At 44.8% G+C, this 15,791-nt stretch overlaps 1 protein-coding gene and 1 non-coding gene across 2 annotated transcripts; one reads left to right on the top strand and one right to left on the bottom strand.

The window, feature by feature from the left end:
* TRNAA-UGC lies at positions 210 to 282 on the top strand. Its single transcript has one exon. It is a non-coding gene; the product is annotated as a tRNA-Ala (tRNA).
* LOC105172303 (F-box protein PP2-B1-like) lies at positions 3,565 to 15,363 on the bottom strand. Its single transcript, XM_011093688.1, has 3 exons — positions 15,076 to 15,363; positions 4,086 to 4,174; positions 3,565 to 3,982 (listed from the first exon to the last, which is right to left on the bottom strand). The coding sequence occupies exons 1-3, from the start codon at positions 15,361 to 15,363 to the stop codon at positions 3,565 to 3,567; spliced, it is 795 nt and encodes a 264-aa protein (XP_011091990.1).

The following is a 15,791-nucleotide window of genomic DNA, read 5'->3' as shown; positions in this document are numbered from 1 at the left end:
CATCAGAAATCTTTTCAATGTCAAATTTCTGTCGAAAATTCCATCCTAAAGGCATCTATTGTTTAGAGTGTATAATGCACATTTATATTGATTGTGTAAAGATTTGTTTGCAGAATTGTATGCGGAGGAAGTACATTTAATAGAGGAAAAAGGGATCTGTTGATACATATTATAGCATTTCTTGGTATATCTTTCTTGTTGGATGCATCGGGGATGTAGCTCAAATGGTAGAGCGCTCGCTTTGCATGTGAGAGGCACGGGGATCGATCCCCCGCATCTCCAATCAAATTTAACTAATTCTTTTTTATACTTCGATTACAAACTACGTTGGACATAATACTTATTAATTCGATAAAATAATTATATTATAACATCTTTAACAGCTACGCAAGCACCTAGCTCAGTGAAAAGCTCTTGGAAGCCCGGGTGACGCGTACACAACACAATTGGTTAGGGAACAACATTTGGCATACCCTCGAAGCGTACTGGGATTCCAACGAGTTTAAGCCAAAGTTGGTCAAGAATAAGGCTAACTAGGTGGCTAACCCTATAGTGGCTAGCATCATCTAACACGGTGGTGGGTCCTCCTCTATTGACATGCATAAAATGAAGATCATAAGTAAATTTTAATTTCTATAATTTTAGTTATTTTTATTAATATTGTAAATCTACAAAGTTCTTACTTATTCAAATATTTGTGCAGGAACAACTTGGTTGTCCGTCTAAAGGAATGCAAGTATTTGTTGACTGCTACAAAAAGAAAGTGGACAACACCTGGAGCAGGAAGCTGGCCAACGAAGTCGTTGTACGTTCTTCAACATTTTTTTAAGAAAAAAGGTTTTTGTTATTTAATAATAAATGTTATTAATTTTTATTATTTATTAACTAATAAATTTTATTTATTTATGTTTAGATGCTTATTAGAGGCTCGAAGAATGTGCCTCTCAGCCCACGCTAGGAAAGGTGGCCTCATCTGCTAGCAGTGGCCCAATTAGGGCCGGAGGCTGCCGCGGGAGGAAATGGGCCGAGTCTTCGGCATAGGGTCCGATATGTTGACGTCAAACTCCACCTGGTTGTGCACCATAGATACCCGACCATCTTCATCCACTGATGTCTTGCCGCAGACTAACCCTGACTTAAATACCAAGCTCGATAAAATAATGTTGATTTTGAGTGCGTTGTGTATCAAGAAGGGGATGCCACAGACTATCCCTGTGGTGTAGCCAGCCACAGACGCCCCAACCGAGGGAGAGCAGCGTAACTAGCAGCTAAGGATTTTACAGATCCCAAGTCGGCTGACCAATTGCCGCCATAGTTATTAGATTGGGATTTTCTTTAATATTTAGGTGCTTTGTAAAATGATAATATTTAATTTTTTAATTAATTATAATTTTAGTTGATAAATTATGGTCCCCATAAGTTTATTTTATAAAATATTAAAACAATAATAAAAAAACATTGTTATAAAATATAATAAATATTTGGAGATGAAAACTGTAGGAAACGCCGTCATCACATATTACTTCTTGTTCTAAATTAAAACGGATTTCTAGATGGTCATCATCGCAATTTCTTCATAATATTTTGGGATGGAAAATTTTGACCAATTCGATCCCAAATTCCCTCCCAAATGCATTTTAATTCTCAAAATAATTCAAATGTATTTTCGAAAACAAATATCTAACTTTCGAACAAACATTTTGTAGAAAATTTCTAAATTGAAATTCCTCAAATTTTGTCCCAAAATTTATTCCAAATAAAATATTAATTTTTCATGCCATGATCAAATTTTTTGACTGCATTAAAGGACTGTGCGAAAACGATTCAAATATCCGATAGAAATGTTTATTTGTTGGAAATTCTGTTTGGAAATATTTTTCGAAGTGCCTTTTTCACATGTTCTTTTAAATTTCGTCTAAAACCTTATTAGCACCAAAACTTCATCGAAAATGCCTTCGAAAATTCCGCCGCAGAAGACCCAGAGTGTGGCCGTTTGTACGCACGGTGGTCCGACGGTAGAACCGCTGGGCCCTTTTTTTGTCATTTTTTCAAAAATTTAAATTTTTTGAATTTCTATATTTCTTGAAATAATTAATTTTGCTAATTTAATATTTGAATTAAATTAAAAAATTTAAAATTAAATTACTTCATTAATTTGGTATGTTTTATGCACTGAATGAACATATTTTATTGTCCATTTGGTTGTCGTTTCTTTTATGGTGTACTAGGTATTGTTGCGCGTGATAACGATGAGTATATAAAAAATAATAGTTTGTGATAAAGAGAAAAAAAATTATAAAAAGACATCAAAAGTAGTGAGGTGATGGAAAAAAAAATAAGTATGTGAGAAAAAGAAATGTGAGGTAATGTAAGAAAGAAAAAAACTTAATTACGTATTTACCCAAAATATGGAAGCTTGTAAGAAAAATAATTATGTAAGAGAAAAAAAATAATTGTAATAGGATTTATTAACATTATGAAAATCTGTGAGGGCAATGGAAAATATGAAAGAGAAAAATGTAGTGGGTTGCGAGAGGAAAAAAAAGTTAATTATATAATAATTAAAAAATATTAAAATTACTATTATGGGTAACTTTTTTTTAAAGAATAAAATGAATAAAATGATAAAATGGGACAATAAAAAATTAATACGATCAATAATTTTTTTTTATAATAATATAAATAAGACACATCTATATTTGATCATGTAAAGCATTTTTTTATAGATTAGTATGCGGAGGCAGTACATTTAGTTGAGGATAAATATTCTGTTGATAAATGCTATAGTATGTTTGCGTTATCTTCCTGTTGCAATGCATCCAAGATGTATCTCAAATGGTAGAGCGTTTGCTTTGCATGAGTAAAAAGATGTGATTCGAATAGCAATTTATCCTCTATATTTTTTAAAATGAAGCAATTTACCCTTTATATAAGAAGGTAAATTGTTTCATTTTAAAAATCATAGAAATATTAATTATTGTATTTTAAAAAATATAAAGAGATAAACCACTATTTCTTTTTATTTTTTTTCATAAGAGTATAATTTGCTCATTTGTGATTTTATAAGGGGATTGTTTGAATTTTTTTTTTTCCAAAAAATATATTTATATATTCATGAAAAACCAAAAACTAAATCACAGTGCGTCCAATAATGTGTTGTTTACAGAGGGATTGTTCATAAAACAAAGTAAGACCCATTGAAAAAGAATTAAATTAACCATGAAAATACATGTAACTTTGCTTAAATTTCTCATCAATTTGGCTTTGCATTAAGCTCTAATTTGATATATTTTAGAATTCGATTCGATTTCTAACAAATTCAATAGTAACATGCCACCACAGATACTAATAATAGAAAACCCACTGATGAAACAATAACAATATTCATACAAGTCAATGCCATCAAAATCATACGCCCAAGAGGGCCCTAAACAAATTAAGGAACTCGGAAAAGCTGAACTAAACTATTTACAATTCTTGGGTCTAATCTCAAGAACTTGGATAATGAGACCACCCTTCCAGTTGCCATATTCCACATTCGTCAAAATGATGTCCAATTCACCATCATATCCGCTCCTGACAATGTACTCTCCCAACTCGACTTCCATCCAATCCGTCATCCCTCTGCTTGGGGTACTTCCTGTCCCCGGGGAACTCAGCATAGGGCCCCTCATACACATCGTCTTCGCGACGTATCTGGATGTATTCGTCTTCGTCGTCATCGTCACGGGGTGGACGATGGTAGTACAACCCCATGCGCCTTCCCGTCAGTTCTCTTTCTGGATGTATACAAACCGTACGTTTTTGGGCTTCATGCCCAAGGATCAACACTTGAGACCTGGCAGGTAATCGAAAGAATCGTGACCTGCGAGTGAACACGAGGTATAGTGCATAATTGGTGTCATGGGATAGCAAGTTGGTATCAATCTTGGCCCGTATTTCGAACCAGCACACATCAGGAAGCTCTGCTACTTCGGGGAACCTGAATTACAAGACAAGTTAGCATCATATTTAGCAAAAAGCAAACACCAACTATTTATACAGTTAAGCAAGTTCCGCAGGCGGCTTTAACTACCTAGATTGACTTTTGAGGAGTATCAGCCCGCGCAATAAAAAGCTCTCTTGCAGCTAGCATAAAGCATTTCTTTCCACTCCATTTCTCCAATGAAAAGCTCTGCAGCAATTAGAAGGCTAATCAGATGCGTAGACTGGATTATAATAATGGGGACCATGACAACGTCGGGATTTCAGGGTGCTAAACATCAGAATAACATTACGAGGTAGCATATGTGATTTCAGTTCCACGACCAGAAACACTGGTCCCGGGTTGCCCAGAGACCTCACAGGTTCCCTATGCTTCTCTGAAATAATTTCTCTCAAACAAACAACAGAAAGTTTTTCAATTTCCTAACAAGTGAAACTGAATTAAGATAGGAACAAAGTGACTTCAAGAGAGGTGTCTGTTGCCTTACCCCCCACCCCCGTTATTTGCCAGATTTAAAGTAACTAATATCCAACACGTCTGACGCACCAAATATCGTTGAACATTTCAGGGTTTACAAATGCAATTTCAAAACTCGATCACCATGAGAAAAAGATCCAAGGTTGCGATGAGGTTAAATCCATCCGATTTCGTGAAAAAGGGACAGCAAAAGAAAATTTTCAAATAAAGTGAAATTTGTTGCCAATTCAATCTAAACGTGAAAAAATAGAATCTCGATCCAACAATAATAAAAAAACAAACAAACTGATCCGGGTCGAATTATTCGATCTCCTGAGACGATCTCACCACAGATTGACTAACTCCTCCGAATCAGATTTTGGATCCCCTGAGAATGAAAACACGAACCGTGAGCTCGTCGGGTACGTCCCCGACAATGACCCTCCGACGCTCAAGTTAAGTTGATCGAGAGAAATATATTCTATCTCAAAGTTCGATCGCAATTAATGTATATCAGTTACCTCATTTATGGCGTATCGGGGTCTATTTATAGTACACAGTTGTACGGCAAGTACTGGGCCACGTGGCCTCATCTTGTTGATTCACATTCTGATCGAACGGTCGTCATTGTCCGGGTCTTCTGTTGGTTCACGCGACCCGGGTCGGGTCCTCTGCGACCCGCCCGTTACAAAACACGCGGATCCGGTCGTGGAAATGACCATCATGCCCTTAATGAAGGGCGTTTCAGTCTTTTTGTAGGGGGGTTATATGTATACCCATCATTACTCCCCCACTTTTTCAAAGTGCAAGTTCGTTGCCTTTGAGGAAGTCGAACCGTCGCGTCTGTTGATCGCGTACACGTGGCAGAATCCCCTCGGTTAATCTCAGGCGCGTTTCCCCAGAGCGGTCTGCTTATAAATACACCACCCGTTTGAACATTCAACCTACCGCACGCATAAACTTCGAGCGACCAGGACTCCTGATTTCAAGTTCGCATTCGATCTGCTGCTTCCAGAGCCATCCTGCTTAAAGGTACGATGCCTCCTCGCTCTAGCTCGAATTCTAAGTCTCGACCTGGTTCTGAGTCTTCTTCGCCCGGCTCCGAGTCTGGGTCTAAGTCCTCTAGGTCTGGGTCGTCTTCTAGGTCTGGGTCTGGCTCATCTTCGGGTTCAGGGTCGGGTTCGGTGTCTAGGTCGGTGTCTGGGTCTTCTCACGGGTCGTATTCTGCCTCTCCCAAAAGAAATAAGAAGTTCCCTGCTGAAAAACTCCATGACCAACATGCTGGCCCTTCTGTGCTTGCTAAATTCCAAGACCGACTGGCCAAGAACCCTTGGGAGGCTGTGGTTAGCAAGGTTAGAACTCCTGTCCATAAGATTAGGGAGAAATACCATATACCCTCCGACTTTGAAGTTGTCCTCCCGGCTACTTTCGATCGTATGCATCGCCCTCCCGAAGGTTTTAGCGCTTTTTCTATCAAACACCTTGATGCCGGGTTACGATTTCCTTTGGCTCCTCCGGTGGCCGCGATTTTGAAGAAGTTGGGGCTATGCCCTATGCAACTCTCTCCTAACTCTGTCACTCACATCATTCTTTTTGTGGTGATGATGCAATTTCTAGGTTTAGAACCCAGTTTTGACAATTTTTGGAGTTTGTATTCTTTCACCACTTCGAAGCGGTCTGGTAGTCGAGGTTATTTCTATCTCTCGGCCAAGCCTGATTGCGGGTATTTGAGCGCCCTGAAGTCGAACGTAGGAGCTTGGCTAGATTGCTACATTTTTGTTCGACCTCCTAGAGGTGTTTGGCCCTTTAGAAATGAGTGGACCAAGTATAAACCTGCCCCAAAAATAGGTGGAGGGGGGCTGGAGGGCGATCAGATAAGGAGCTTAACACTCTATAAGTACGATCCCAAGAAGCTTCTCACTGAGAAGGTTTTGCAATTATCTGGGCTCTCTCCAGCCTCCCTTCATATTGAAGAGTCTCTAGGTGATTCTCCTTTCGGTTTTATTGTTGCAACTGTTGCTATGCTTGCACGTACTCACTTTTCCCTTTGCAGATAGTATAATCATGAGCTCGCGCACGGCTTTGCGGAGGACCGCATCTCAGAATAAAGCGAGGAAAGGGGGGGAGATCGCAGGCCCTTCGGATGCAACGAAAAAGGGGAAAGGGGTCGCAGGCTCTTCGGACCCTCACCCGCCTGCCCTAGTTCCTTCGAAAGCCCTGGCGGTTGTGGACCCAGTTGTTCAGAAGCCTATCTCGGTCGACAGCGAGGAGACGCCTTCAGCCCATGGTCACCTTGGCTACAACTCCTCAGAGCTAGAATTAAATTTGGACGAGGCCAATGGTGACCAGGGGGTCGACCAGGGAAGCCAAGGTCCTCCCGAGGATGGGTCCAAGAAGAGGAAACGATCCTCCCCGAAGAAAGGGCATGGTCCCAAATCCAAGCTGGGACCTAGCGACAAAGGCAAAGGCAAGGAGCCTGCAGAGCCTTCTCACCCCCCTCCTCCCAAATCGCAAGGCCCGCGTGTGCTAAGCAGGATGGCTAAGGAAGCGGCAGACAAGACAGGAGCTGAAGAAGATCGGGATAAGTTTTTGCGAGTGGCGCAGCTCGCTTCGTGCTGGGAAGAGAGCCGGGCGGCTCTTCGCGGTAACGTGCCGCCCCCGGAATGGGATGACATGTCGAGCTCGTCCCTTTATGGCGAAGCAGGAAACAACACTTTTGCCGTATATAATTCCTTCGTTTCTGTTCGCGATCAAGGGGCGCTGGTGACGAACAGCCCCATTCGGCTCAAGGAGTTCGCGGCTCACTCTTTGGTCCAGGTACACCTCGGCTGATCGGTCTGTTTTCTGTTAGTTCGATCCTCTTATCTGCTGTCTTCGACCTTGCAGGTCATGACCTTCGTCAGGAGCCTGAGTCTTAAATGCACCCATTACTGGAGGAGTTTCATTCAATTTGACCAGAAGGTGCAGAATCTCAAGGCTCAATTGGCCGAGCGAGACGAGGAAGAGCGTGGCCTTGGGGGACGAGGTGCAAAAGCTGCGAGCCGAGCTCGATGCTTCCAAGAAGGATAAAGAGATCCTCCGTTCTGAGCACGAAGTGGCTCTGTTGGAGGCCAAGAAAGAGGCATTCGAGGCCGGACGTGAAGCTGGACTCGAGGAGGGCCGCAAGCGCGGGGTTGAGGAGGGTCAAGCCGGCCGCATTCCGATCGAAGAACATCAACGTATCTTGGCCGGCTCTAGGATGTCCACGGTTCGTGACTTTTTGAAAACCGATACTTTCACGACCGCACTCGAGATCAAGTCTGCGGACTCGTTCGCTAAAGGCTATGAGACCTGCTTGTCTCAGGTCGAAAAACTTGGCAGATTTAGCGAGTCTTTTGACCGCAGCAAGTTAGACATCTCGCTCGATGGCGACCTCCAACCCCTTCCCCCAGATCCTGAACTGCAAGATGATGAATTTATGGTCCTGAGGGACGAGCTGGAGGCGGAAGCTGACGCCTGATCTATCCCGATCTATTTTTTTTGTAATAGGATTTGAGCTTACTGGCCAAAATGTAAATCCTAGAGATTCTTAGAAACCTCATTTATTGTACACAGGATGGTGGGGTGGGAATTTTTGACAACCCCTGTACATGATATTTTGTTGAATGAAAATGAACTTTTGTCAGCTCGCTTATTTTGCTATATTTGCGCATTGCATCTTTCAGTCGTTCTTCTCGCTGACTCGCATGGCGCATCTTTCTTGGAATATATGTCTCGGATGCATCTTTTTCAGTTTGCATTTTGCTTGGGTGCGTCTTTTTCAGATCGCATATTGAACGCGTCTTTTTCAGTTCGCGTTTAGCTCGAGTGCGTCTTTTTCAGATCGCATATTGGACGCGTCTTTTTCAGTTTGCGCTTTGCTTGAGTGCTCTTTTTCAGATCGCATATTGGACGCGTCTTTTTCAGTTCGCGTTTAGCTCGAGTGCGTCTTTTTCAGATTGCATATTGGACGCGTCTTTTTCAGTTCGCGCTTTGCTTGGGTGCGTCTTTTTCAGATCGCATATTGGACGCGTCTTTTTCATTTCGCGTTTAGCTCGAGTGCGTCTTTTTCAGATCGCATATTGGACGCGTCTCTTTCAGTTCGCGCTTTGCTTGAGTGCGTCTTTTTCAGATCGCATATTGGACGCGTCTTTTTCAGTTCGCGTTTAGCTCGAGTGCGTCTTTTTCAGATCGCATATTGGACGCGTCTTTTTCAGTTTGCGCTTTGCTTGAGTGCGTCTTTTTCAGATCGCATATTGGACGCGTCTTTTTCAGTTCGCGGTTAGCTCGAGTGCGTCTTTTTCAGATCGCATATTGGACCCTTTAGTAAATAATAATAGTAATGTACGCACGAATGTAAGCACAAAACAAAGAAAATTTGATAAATCTCGTTGGGTAAATTACAGTAGTTACAAATCCTCAATAATGCAATGTTTAACATGGATACGATCTTCCTAACCTTAGAAATATACAATTGGTAATCTGCTAGAACTCTCTACGTACAGTTTTTTGTTCGGTCTTCTCGTTGATGGCCTTTCGCAGGCTCCTTGTTCGATCCTTCAGTTGGCCTTTCACAGGCTCCTTGTTCGATCTTTCGGTTGATGGCCTTTCGCGGGCTCCTTGTTCGATCCTTCAGTTGACGGCCTTTCACAGGCTCCTTGTTCGATCCTTCAGTTGATGGCCTTTCACAGGCTCCTTGTTCGATCCTTCAGTTGACAGCCTTTCACAGGCTCCTTGTTCGATCCTTCAGTTGATGGCCTTTCGCAGGCTCCTTGCTTCAGGCATAGAACTTCTTCAAGTTCTGAATGTTCCAAGGGCGTGGTAAATCGCGACCCTGCATGTCTTGCAACCTGTATGTGCCCTTCTTTCTGATCTCGACCACTTTGTAAGGGCCCTCCCAGGGCGGCTCCAGCTTTCCCACGTGTTTTGACGCCTCCACTTTCTTCAGCACGAGGTCTCCCACCTGCAGCTGGCGGGGTCGAATTCTACGATTGTGGCTCTTCATCATTAGGCCCTTGTGATGTAAAATTCTGGCATATGCAGCCTCCCTCTTTTCTTCGATGACAGTGAGGTCGAAGCTTCGTTCGGCTCGGTTCGCCTCGGGTTCATATTGCATGACTCTTTGCGATTCCTCCCCAACTTCGGCTGGGATGATGGCTTCGGCCCCATATACCAGGCAGAAAGGGGTCTCACCCGTGGCGGTTCGTGGTGTTGTGCGATAGGCCCACAGGACCCCGGGCAGTTCGTCAACCCACGATCCCTTACTCTCGAGGCGCGTCTTCAAGTGTTGCAAGATTGTCCGGTTTGTCACCTCGGTCTGCCCGTTCGCCTGAGGGTTCGCGACTGCCGTGAAATGTTGTGCGATCTTGAGCTCCTTGCACCATTCTGTGATCTTCCTGTCTTGGAATTGCGTACCGTTATCAGATATCAGTATCTGGGGTATACCAAATCTGCATATGATGTTCTTCCAGATGAAGTTGATAACTTCCTTCTCGGATATTTTGGCTACCGCCTCCGCTTCGACCCACTTGGAGAAATATTCGACCGCCACGATGATGAACTTCTTCTGAGCTTGCGCAGGTGGGAAGGGTCCTACGATATCAATTCCCCATTGGTCGAACGGGCATGCTATCTTGATTGGTTCCATTGGGGTCGCGGGCTGATGTATTAAGGAAGCATACTTCTGGCAGCTTTCGCATTTTCTCACTAAGTTCTTTGAATCTTCGACTAGGGTGGGCCAGAAATATCCCTGTCGCATCACTTTCTGAGCTAGCGATCTCGCCCCTGAATGATTGTCACAGCTTCCTTCATGTATTTCCCGCATCACGTACATGGCCCTCTCTTCATCCAAGCATTTCAAGAGAGGGCCGTCCACCGTCCTCTTGTATAGCTGGCCTTCCAACAGTGTAAATCGAGCAGCCCGAAATTTGACTCTTTTGGCTGCCACCGGGTCGCTAGGCAAAGTACCATCCTCAAGATACCCTACGATTTCGCTCATCCAAGATCCCGTCGTTGAAACGACCTGGACTTCTGCTCTGTCCACGAGAGCCGACTGCTCGCGTACTAGGGCTGTGATTTTGCGATCCCGAATTCCATCCATTGCCGCACCAAATTTTGATAGAGCATCCGCTTTGTCGTTTTCTGCTCGGGGAACTTGTGAAACCGAACATCCCCTAAACTTTCCCATCAATCGTTGCACGATCTCTTTATACTGTGTCATGGTTCTCTCTCTCGTCTCGTATGCTCCTTCAATTTGCATAGCGATCAGCTGTGAGTCGGTGAAAACTTCCAGATCACGAGCGCCTGCCTCATATGCTAGCTCCAGCCCTAGTACCAATGCCTCGTATTCCGCTTCATTGTTTGTTACTGGGAACGATAAGCGAGCAGCCACTTCTATCTCGACACCCTCGGGTCCTTGGATCAATATGCCCGCTCCTCCATTATTCGTGTTGGAAGACCCATCGACATGCAGCATCCATTTCGAGCAAGGCTGCTCGACCGTTCCGGGTCGTTTTTGGTCGCCTATTAACTCCGTCACAAAATCCGCTAGCACCTGCGCTTTCTGGGCCGTTCTGGGCTGATACTCAATGTCGTGCTGTCCCAATTCTACCGCCCACTTAATTAGCCTTCCGGATGCTTCGGGTCGTGACATCACGTGTTTGAGAGGGTGGTTCGTCAATACCACCACCTTGTGCGACTGGAAATATGGCCGCAATTTTCGAGCTGTTACAACTAGGGCGAGGGCTAGTTTTTCCATCTCTGAATATCGTGATTCAGCCCCTGGAGCATTTTGCTAACATAATACACCGGATTTTGATTACTGGCCTCCTTCCTCACCAACACTGAGCTGACCGCATTTTCGGACACCCCTAGGTATAGGAATAAAGTCTCCCCTTCCTTCGGGTTCGCGAGCAACGGAGGTTTTGTGAGGTATTCCTTCAACTCCTGCAGAGCCTGATCGCACTCTGGTGTCCACATGAAATTTTTAGGCTTCCTCAAGACCTTGAAAAACGGTAAGCTTCTGTCGGCCGATCGAGATATAAATCTGCTCAAGGATGCGATCTTTCCCGTGAGCTTCTGCACCTCTTTGATCGAATTGGGTGATCTCAGACCCATTATAGCTTGATTTTTTTCTGGGTTCGCCTCTATCCCTCGTTCGCTGATCATGTAGCCCAAAAACTTCCCTCCTGTCACTCAAAAGGTGCACTTGTCCGAGTTGAGCTTCATTCCGTGCGACCTCATTATACTAAACGCCTGAGAGAGATCTTTGATGTGGTCCTGTGACCTCTTACTCTTGACCAGCATGTCATCAACGTATACCTCCATGGTTTTCCCGAGCAGATCACCGAACATCTTATTAACCAATCGTTGGTAGGTCGCACCCGCATTCTTCAGTCCGAACGGCATCATGTTATAGCAATAAGTCCCCTTATCTGTGACGAAGGAGGTTTTGTCTCTATCCTCTTCTGCCAATTGGATCTGGTGATATCCTTGGTATGCATCCATCATCGAAAAGAGTTCGAATCCAGCGGTCGAATCCACCATGGTATCGATCCGAGGTAGCGGGTACGGGTCTTTAGGGCAAGCCTTGTTCAGGTCCGTGAAATCCACACACATTCGCCATTTTCCCGAAGACTTCGGGACAAGTACTACATTGGAAAGCCAATTCGTGTACTGGACTTCCGATATATATCCAGCTTTCAGCAGCTTCTCGACCTCTTGCCTGATAGCATCGTTCTTATCATTGCTAAAAGTTCTCTTCCTCTGCTGCACAGGTCGAGCCGTGGGGTCTACGTTCAATCGGTGTACAATGACCTCCGGGTCAATCCCGGTGAAATCCGACGGGCTCCATGCGAACATGTCTGCGTTCTTCCGTAGGAAGTCGATCATGGCCATCTCTCCCTCGTTCATGCTGGACCCTATCCGGGTCGTTTTGCTGGGATCCTCTGTTGCAAGCTGAATAGCCCTGTATTCCTCACTGGGTTTCAAGTGTTCGGCTTCATACGGTCGGGGCTCCGCATCCTCCCTGACCTTCTGCTTCTTCGACCTCGGCTCCCCCTTTATCGACAAGTTGTAGCATTTGCGAGCCTCCTTTTGATCGCACGACACTTCCCCGATTCCATATTCAGTGGGGAATTTCATCTTCATATGGTACGTGGAGATGACCGCCCAGAATGAGTTCAGCCTCGGCCGTCCCAGTATGACATTGTATGTGAAAGGAGTATCTACCACCAAGAATTTGACCATCAAAGTTTTTCTTTTTGGCTCCTCTCCCATGGACACTGGTAGCTCAATCGTCCCTAGTGAGGCCACTTCGCTTCCCCCGAAGCCGACTAACGGGGTTTTTACGGGTTCAAGCCTCGCGTTCTCTAGCCCCATCCGATCTACCACATTTTTGAAGATGATGTCCGCTGAGCTCCCACTATCAATCAACACTTTGTGAACGGTGAAATTCGCAATATCTAGTTTCACGACCATGGGGTCGTTCTGTTCTCCACCCTCCTTCAATCTGTCCGAGCTGTTAAATGAGATGGCCTCTTCGTCCTCCACCTTCAGCACGAATTCCTTCTCCCTAACCGATCCGACTGTTCGGGCGCATCTCTTCCGTGTCCGACTCGAATCTCCTGCCTTCGACCCTCCCGCGATCGTGTATATAACGCCCTTGGTGGGAGCGTTGTTCCCGCCCGTCGGGGCCCTGTCGGTTTTTGATGGACCCTGGTTTCTGTCGCGGTCACGACTTCTCGACCTGCTCCTCCTACCTTCCCCACCGATTCTACAATTCGGGGGCACGCGATCTCGGAAATGCCCCTGTCTAACAAGCCTTTCGATCTCATCTTTCAGCTGATAGCACTCCTCTGTATTGTGTCCCCTCTCCCGGTGGAAACGACAGTATTTGTTAGAAGTTTTCTTGGAGGGGGTGTATCTCATATGTCTTGGCCACTTCAGCACGTCGGCATTCTCTACCATCATCAGGGCCTTCTCCCGAGACATGGCCAAAGGAGTGTAATTGTGGTATTTCGGCACGTACTTGGGCTCCTTCCGTTTCTCTGTTTTCGGTTTGTCATTTCCTCCTCCCCTGCCCTCCTGAGGTCGTCTGGGGATGTACTCCCGCTCCCTTCGTTCCGAATCTTTCATCGCGTTCATCTCTTCTTCGTCGATATATTTTTGTGCTAGCGCCATTAACTGCTCGACATCGAAGGGCGGATCTCGTGCGAGGGCGGATGCGAAAGAGCTCTTCCTGAGTCCGTGAATGAGGATGCTCACGAGCATATCGATCCTCAACTCTTGCACCTCCAGAGTCTCATTGTTAAACCGACCCATGAAATTTTTCAACGTTTCGTCTTCTCTCTGCCGGATGTTGAAGAGATGTGTGGCGGACCTCTTCTATTTTTTCTTGCTCGCAAAATGGAAGTTGAATTTTTGCACGAGCTGTTCGTAGGATTCGATGCTTCCTCAGGGCAAGTTTGTGAACCACTCTTGAGCTTTCCTCGTGAGTGTGGTCGCGAACAGTTTTGCCATTATCGGGGCTGATTGTCCGTAAAGATTCATCACCATTTCAAAGGCGGCCACGTGCTCCTGGGAGTCTCTCATCCCATCATACCTCCTCAGATCGGGTACCCTGAACCCCGGCTCGACGGTTTGAACGAGGATGTCGTTACAGAAAGGGGAGTTCTTGTTCTGCGAGACAATCTCCCCTCGCTTCTTCAACTCATCGATCTGTTTATTTAGGCTGTGTATCTGTTTGCCCACACTTTCTACTTCGGCCCTGGATATCACCGGCTCTCTTCTTTTCGCGCGTCCGTGGCTGCTGGAGCATGCATCGGACGACGCCGGTCGCTTACTACGGTGTTCATGTTCCCCTTGCACCCTTGACTCTCTTATTGGTTCCACATTTTCAAATAGCTGTCTTCTAGCAGTTTCCTTGACCAGGTGGGTCGCTGTTCTCCTTTCGTATTCTACGATTGCTTTTCGGCTTGCTTCATCTATCATTTTTTGCAACTCGTCCGGAGTGATTTGGATGGTTGTACCTGTTCCTTTCCTGGGTGTCTCCTCTTCAGCAACATTTCTCCTCGATGAACCCTCCATAATGACAGAAAATTCTCAGAAGTTCCCACAGACGGCGCCAACTGATCCGGGTCGAATTATTCGATCTCCTGAGATGATCTCACCACAGATTGACTAACTCCTCCGAATCAGATTTTGGATCCCCTGAGAATGAAAACATGAACCGTGAGCTCGTCGGGCACGTCCCCGACAATGACCCTCCGACACTCAAGTTAGATTGATCGAGAGAAATATATTCTATCTCAAAGTTCGATCGCAATTAATGTATATCAGTTATCTCATTTATGGCGTATCGGGGTCTATTTATAGTACACAGTTGTACGGCAAGTACTGGGCCACGTGGCCTCGTCTTGTTGATTCACATTCTGATCGAACGGTCGTCATTGTCCGGGTCTTCTGTTGGTTCACGCGACCCGGGTCGGGTCCTCTGCGACCCGCCCGTTACAAAACACGCGGATCCGGTCGTGGAAATGACCATCATGCCCTTAATGAAGGGCGTTTCAGTCTTTTTGTAGGGGGGTTATATGTATACCCATCACAAACACATGTACCTTCCTGCCACCATCGATGAGAATCGGATGATCACATAGATGAAGGTATATGTCCTTAGAACGAGATCCATCAAGCAACCAGTCGTAGCCGTCGACTGCGCGGGAAACGATCTCCCTATAGTCAGAGGGCAAGAAGCGACTCCAAACGACGTCGGACTGGGAGGCGGCACGGACCTTGGAGGCGACCACCGACATCCAGCTGGCGTCCTTAGGGCTGGTCAGCGACAGCACGTTGGCTATACAATCCTCCAGCAACGCCTGTATATCACCGCAACTCTGCACCGCCATTTTCTCTGCGTTTCTACCGAAAAGCTTTAAACAGATATGTTGGAACCTTTTAAACCCCAGACCTGCAGTATATATAGCGAAGAGAAGCGTCTGATTCCCATTTTTGTCCTTTTATTTTAATAATTTTTTTCCCCATGACTAAGACACTGTTTGGCTAAATTAACTTAAGTAAAACTATAAATTAATAAATATTATAAAATATTTATGAAAATTCCATTCCGGAAAATGAAAAGCAGTTCAAAGAAATTATGCTACGGTTTCTAAAGAAGTTCTTGCTATTGTTAAATGTGTTTTGAAATTTCAAAATGATTTATTTAATCAAGAATTCACCGTTAGGACAGATTGTTCTGCTACTAAATTTATGTTTAATAAAGACTTTAAATATGATGTTTCTAAACAAATATTTGCTAGATGGCAAGCACATCTTA

Source organism: Sesamum indicum, linkage group LG10 (genome assembly GCF_000512975.1).
Source record: "Sesamum indicum cultivar Zhongzhi No. 13 linkage group LG10, S_indicum_v1.0, whole genome shotgun sequence".
NCBI classification, from domain to species: domain Eukaryota; kingdom Viridiplantae; phylum Streptophyta; class Magnoliopsida; order Lamiales; family Pedaliaceae; genus Sesamum; species Sesamum indicum.
Note: the sequence above shows the minus strand (reverse complement) of the source record. Positions and strands in the feature narration are given on the sequence as shown.